The sequence below is a fragment of the Psilocybe cubensis genome, chromosome 1 (assembly GCF_017499595.1).
Source record: "Psilocybe cubensis strain MGC-MH-2018 chromosome 1, whole genome shotgun sequence".
NCBI classification, from domain to species: domain Eukaryota; kingdom Fungi; phylum Basidiomycota; class Agaricomycetes; order Agaricales; family Agrocybaceae; genus Psilocybe; species Psilocybe cubensis.
Genome location: NC_062999.1, coordinates 3,706,153 through 3,712,334, shown reverse-complemented (window position 1 = coordinate 3,712,334; position 6,182 = coordinate 3,706,153). Strand labels below are relative to the sequence as shown.

Here is a 6,182-nt window from a genome sequence, read left to right as displayed (position 1 = left end):
GGTATGTAAATCTGCTCTATATAGTACCACAGACGCAATACATATCTTTGAAGCATTCAGAGTGAAGGGGAACACCTTGGTTATGAGGCTAATAAAAAGGTATTGGATGTACAACATAATATGACCATATCACCGCTTATACTTCACCAAAATGCACATATCTTACATTCACAGATAGATACTAAGGTCCTCTACATATTATATTCATACTTCCAAATGACCAGAACGCTTAACAAGATGGTACAAGAAGAAGAAGCATTGTTGTTCAAAAATGGAGGAAAAGCAAAATATGATGTAAAAGATAACACTTATAAAATACATAAACTATACGGCTGTGTAGCCCTAAATGACACCTATCTGTGGTATATAGACTCATGGAAATCCGATGAGTATGAGCTGAGATATGTCAAAATGTATCTTGGAGAAAGGCCAAAGAGGTGATCACAAACAAAGCATAAATAAAGGCCAATATCCATCTGGGTCTCTGATGGGTTCTTCAACACCTTTGTTTCCATATCTCAGCAACCACTGGTCCGATGCACAACATCCTTGATGTTCTGGAAAGCTGCATTTTGAGGCTATACTATCCTGCATTTATATTTTCTGATTATAATCATTTATATATGGTAAATGCGAAAATACTATGCATTTTGATGAAGAATGGTATTCCCTCTGCAGCATCTCAGCTAATGGACGGGTCTTTTTGCAGCCTAAGAAAGATATTTAGGGGGCAACTATAGGTATCTGTAGACGTCAAGAATATGATTTACAAAGAAGTATTCGTAGAGATATGGCCTAATCAATAACCTACCATACCTATCCTCATACCCCCCTTAAATCAGTATGTTCCCTTGTTGAAGAGGGCTTTTAAGGGTAAATTTTGGACTCTATGTACTGTTAGTAGTGGATCTACATGTCTTTCAATGGTCTGAGAGCCCATCCTATCCCATAATAAAATACACAAGTTCTGGAGGGAGTAGGGGTAGTACCCTTAAATCTTGAAGTTTTACCAATATTTTAGGCTTTAAAAATTGGTATAATAAGCGCCTACTTTATCCTAGTTGGGCTTGAATTTATCTGATCAGGAAGGCATTTGTACAAGGGGTAGGAGGAGGGGTAGGGTGCACATCCTAGTTCAATAGGTTCCACTGCTCCAATTGATCTGAAACTTGGCATGTACTCCGTCTAACATAAATAAAAAATAATGAAATGGTCAAAATGGTGCATACCAGCCCCTGGATGGTGCTATTCAAGGTGCACTTTTTGATCAAAACATCATACGCTTAATTGCACAATAATGAGTAAAGATATTGCAATTCTGATCTCATATTCGGATTGGAACACTTTAAAACTATATGTCTACCAAAAAACACCAAGGGAAACGGTCTAGAAATGCCCCCAAAAGCGCCCAATCCATTGCCAGCAATGCACAAAAGTAGCATAGGATGAGCACTATTTATAGACCAAGGGGCCAAGGAGAGAAAAGTTTATTTAATAATAGCTTTGATGGATTGATAGACATGGCCTAGAAGTACCCACAGTGTTCCTGATTTGATGGCATGGCATCAGAAATGACCAAGCAAAGATAAGATATATTAATGTAGAACAATCTTATCAAATAACCAGGCTAGTATCTAATCAAAAGGTAATGAAAAAGCGCCCTAAAGATAATGAGAAAGAAGGGTATTATCTAATGAAAAAGGCTTTGAAAAAGCAAAGTAAACTTATGAGAAATAGACCAGTCTTCTTATTATTTTGCTTTGTGATAAAACCATCAACAGTTATAAAAAGAGTGTGCTAACACTTGCTATTGTTTTATCATAAAAAGTGGTAGAGACTAGTGGTTCCAGTGGTTGATAGGCGCGCTGGCCAAGCAAGCTTGGTGGATGTGGGGTAGCGGTATGCTTGGCAACAATGCAAGGTTTGCATTTTATATTATCGTCTTTGATATGGGCTTTCATGATTTGCTTTACCAGAATACATGTTGTCTGCTTTCCTGGATGCCCCAAACAAAGGTGGTGGAGGTACATTGTTTCCGGCACTTTGACAAACATGATACATTCATTGAGTACGGGCGCTCTCTTTACTCTTGGTACGAACATGGTGTTGTCCATAGCAAATAGGCCGTTGATCAATAATGTGGATGCAAAGATAATGTCTTCTTTAGAGAGCAGTACCCCAACACCAGATACAAAGTTGCAGCCAATTCCAGCAATAAAGAGTCTGCTAACAAATAGTAGATTGACTGCGGTGCTGGGAGCGTGAAAACAATTGTTGAGTTTTAAATGGATTGATTTTCCTTGATACTGTACATGACATTGATGATGCAGGTGCCGCCACCTTGCGTGCGAAGTGTTCTAAGATTGGCCGTTGTAACGTTTTGCGTGTCAGCCTCAGAGTATGTATGAAAGAGTGCGCGCGATTTGATGATGTGCAAAGTTGCACCCAAATCAAGTAGGATGGAAGTCAATAGCAAAGAGGTTGTGGTGGTCAAAGGTGTATTTGGTGCGCTGTCATTAATTTCTTCAATTAATACACATGATATTTCACTGCTGTCTAAAGAGGTTGACTCCATTGCAACCGATGCCATCTCTGTTCTCTTGGCTGCGACTGCTACATGGTAAGCAGGGCCTTGACCTTCCATCCCGCCACCTTTTGCCCAGCAGTGGTCCTTATCGTGTGACCAATTTTTGCAGTTAGTGCATCTAACCCCGTTCGGGTTATTTGCATATTTTGCAATGGGTCTATTGTCATTCAAAAAGTTGGAATACTTGGAGCCAGGTGGGTGACGCTTGCTAGTAGATTCAGCCTCCAGACACTGACATTCAATGGTTAGGCAAGAAGTGATCCTTTCAAGGGCAGTATTTGGAGCAAAGAGTGTGCGTCCTTCATCTCTAGCCGTCTTATTGCGATCTAAGGTATCTTGATACAGCTGTATCATTAGTTGCTTAAAGTTTGGCCATGCGCCCATAGAAGGAAGGCCGTGAATTATGTGATGTATGATGTCACTCTTGGGGTAGTTAACCCCCATGTCCTTGAGTTGTTCTTTGCCCATGCGGAACTCTCCCAGGTATTTCTCAATCTTGGTGTAGTCTTTAAGTTTCATTGACGCAAGCTTTTTTTTAATGGCAAATTTTGCATTAATGTTGACACAAGCATATCTTGTCAGGATTTGATTCCAGACTATCCGTGCGGTGATGTCTTGACCAATGTTGAGGTTTGACTTGACAAGTGCCGACACTTTCCAAGTGATTAGAATTTTGATGCTGTTGTCATCACTCCACCATTTGCAATATACTGCTATAATATTGTCAGATACGTCTACGGCTGGTTTGTTGGGTTTGGGGGAAACAGGATATCTTGCAGTCCTGTTTTCAGACCCTTCAATGTGTCTGTAGACTCCACAGTCTTTCAAGATGTTTTGCATGTTGTCCCTCCATGCGATGAAATTGGAAGTCCCTTTGAGATTGATGATATGGTCTACCTTGGCATTTGCTGGTGTGACTTTTGTGCTCATTGTTATATTGTTGATGGTCGTATGAGTAGAGTTTGGAATTTCCCCCATTGTGGACAATATTTTGATGCAGAGATTTCTGGGTTGATTGAATTTGAGATATGTGAATCTGGAGTATCAAAATATTATAAAAATGATCTAGTAAGCCTTCTGTATTATTGAGTATATTGTGTCTTTTGTTTTTAGGCGCAATCAGGGCCCATAACCTGAAGGAACCTTAAGTATACAGTATACAAATCAGTCTCAGCAGGAAGAGAAAAAAAGCTATATTGTGGACCTTAAGTATACAGTATATAAATCAGTCTGTAAGTTAAATCAGCCTCTGTAAAATAACAATAAAGCAAATAAATGTACCTCAGCAGAAAGAGGAAAAAGGCTGAGGTACGAGGAAGAAAAAAGTCCAGTATAAGTGAAGAATCTCATAGCTACAAGAGGTGCAAAGAAGTTAATCTACTGACTACAAAGGTGATGTGTTGTATAAGTGTCAGGGTATGTATTGGTGCCACCCTATCCGTTATTGTTATCTGTTACGGTCCCACGCTATCATGCCTTATTCTATCTTTGTGTTTGGTCCCACATCTATCATTCTCCTGTTTCATCTATTGATAGTTGTTGTATGTTGAGTACTCTGGTCCGGGAAGTAGTTACTCTGGTTTCCATATATGTATAGGGTCCTGGGATCAGTAGTCAGACCTCAGCTTTGATATTAACTTGGTCTTTGGGCATTCTTCTCTCTTGACTTAAGTCAATTCCTAACAGCATATTGAAGCTACCCAACATTGCCATGATACTCTATCCACTGCAGCACTTGTCTACTCTACTCTACCTTGCCCCCACCTACTATACTCCATGGCCAACCCTCCTTTGCCTTACGATGGGTTTATGACAATGTCTCTTGAGGACCGTTTCACCTTCCTCTTTAGGGCGCAGCAAGTCCAGTTTGATGCCAATAAAAAGATTGACGACCGACTGTCTGCCATTGAGTCTAAACTCAAACGCCTTGCAGCCTCCCTACCTAAACTGCCTGCCGCTCCCACTTCCTCTGCTTGCGCACCTCGCGCTTGACGCACCTCTAGGAAGGAACACCTGGCTGCACTTACCTCTACCCCTACTACAGGGCCCCCGCACACTCAATCCATCTGCTCTACTACTACCAAAGCCGCCCTTGAGAAGATTGTTGCTACCCTGTCTATTGCAGACAAACAGGCTGGCCACATCATAGGGCACGCGGGAACTAGCTTACACCAAATCCACGACATCTTGCATGCAAAGATCTCGGTCTCCCCTGTTGTCACCTCTGGTTTGCGTGCTGTCACTATCAGAGATACTGCTTGTGAAGTTGGTAATGCTCTCTCTGCTATTGGCAAGCGGATTGCCCATTGTTGCATCTGCAACCCTAGGTCCAAGAAGCCCAAACAGCCTCCTGCGCCCACTGCCGCCCCTCTTACCCTTGTCATTGAACCTCCTTCTCCTACTCCAATCTCGAGCTCTACCTACCCCAACTAGTATGCAGACACCCCGTTCCAGGACTGCTTCTCCGCACTTGCCCACTCCTATGGCTGTTGACACTTGCTCCAGCCCATCCTTGTCGCTCGCCTCTGGTTTGCCTATGGAGGTGGACGCTCTCAGGGCTCCGCAGCAACACTCTGACGGTTACTCTTACCCCGGGCCTGTTCAGCCTAGAAAGGGAATTCAGATTGCGCATTGTGGCGGTGGACCGTCTCGTGTCTTTGGTGCAAACCGTCCATGGTAAAGACCAGGTCGTTGGGACACCAACCTTTAGAGGGGAGGTGATGTCAGGGTACGTATTGGTGCCACCCCTATCCATTATTGTTATCTGTTACGGTCCCATGCTGTCATGCCTTGTTCTATCTTTGTGTTTGGTCCCATGTTTATTGTTCTCCTGTTTCATCTATTGATAGTTGTTGTATGTTGAGTACTCTGGTCCGGGAAATAATTACTCTGGTTTCCATATATATATAGGGTCCTAGGGTCAGTAGTCAGACCCCAGCTTCAATATCAACTTAGTCTTTGGGCATTCTTCTTTCTTGACTTAAGTCAATTCCTAACAACAAGGTCAGCAGTATGACTACTTAAATTGAATAAGAATAGAGGCTTTTGGATGAAGAGTGGTGATAAGATAATAACCAGATAATGAGTGAAATGAAAAGCAAAGAAGAAAAGATGAAGATGAATAAAATATACTAACACCTACCCTGTCCATCTCTTTCTTCAACCCACCACATTTGATACTAAAGTATGAAGAAGATTGACATGTCAGCTGTTTTGGTTCCACCCCAACAACCTATTAGGGATGCATAGCCCCTCTCCAAGCTTAAACAATACCATGTCATTGCTCTGGGCCATACTATTGAACTTTCTTTCTCTTCTTCAGCCTCTTATTTATTTATGCTTAATTCTTATCTCTCTTTCTACTATTCATATAATTTTGCCACCAATCCTTCCCCAGATACTTTAAGTTTCTTTATTGTCTATATATGCCATCACATTAAATCTTTTTCTGTAAAGTCCTATTTTTCAGGCATTGTTAATCATTTGGAGCCTTACTACCTATTGATTTGCAACATGAAAAAACATCTTCTTGTTGTTAAAACACTAATAGGATGCACAAAGCTCAGGGCTATGCCCACTTCTCAAGCTTATGCTA

At 41.5% G+C, this 6,182-nt stretch overlaps 2 protein-coding genes across 2 annotated transcripts; one reads left to right on the top strand and one right to left on the bottom strand.

Moving 5' to 3' along the window:
• Positions 1 to 2,281: 2,281 nt before the first annotated feature.
• On the bottom strand, positions 2,282 to 3,565 carry JR316_0001262 (uncharacterized protein; the record flags this gene model as incomplete). The annotated part of the gene is made up of 1 exon (XM_047887072.1): positions 2,282 to 3,565. The coding sequence occupies one exon, from the start codon at positions 3,563 to 3,565 to the stop codon at positions 2,282 to 2,284; it is 1,284 nt and encodes a 427-aa protein (XP_047754818.1).
• A 798-nt stretch (positions 3,566 to 4,363) lies between these two features.
• JR316_0001261 (uncharacterized protein) lies at positions 4,364 to 5,267 on the top strand (the record flags this gene model as incomplete). Its single annotated transcript, XM_047887071.1, has 3 exons — positions 4,364 to 4,497; positions 4,591 to 5,019; positions 5,093 to 5,267. The coding sequence occupies 3 exons, from the start codon at positions 4,364 to 4,366 to the stop codon at positions 5,265 to 5,267; spliced, it is 738 nt and encodes a 245-aa protein (XP_047754817.1).
• Positions 5,268 to 6,182: the final 915 nt, after the last annotated feature.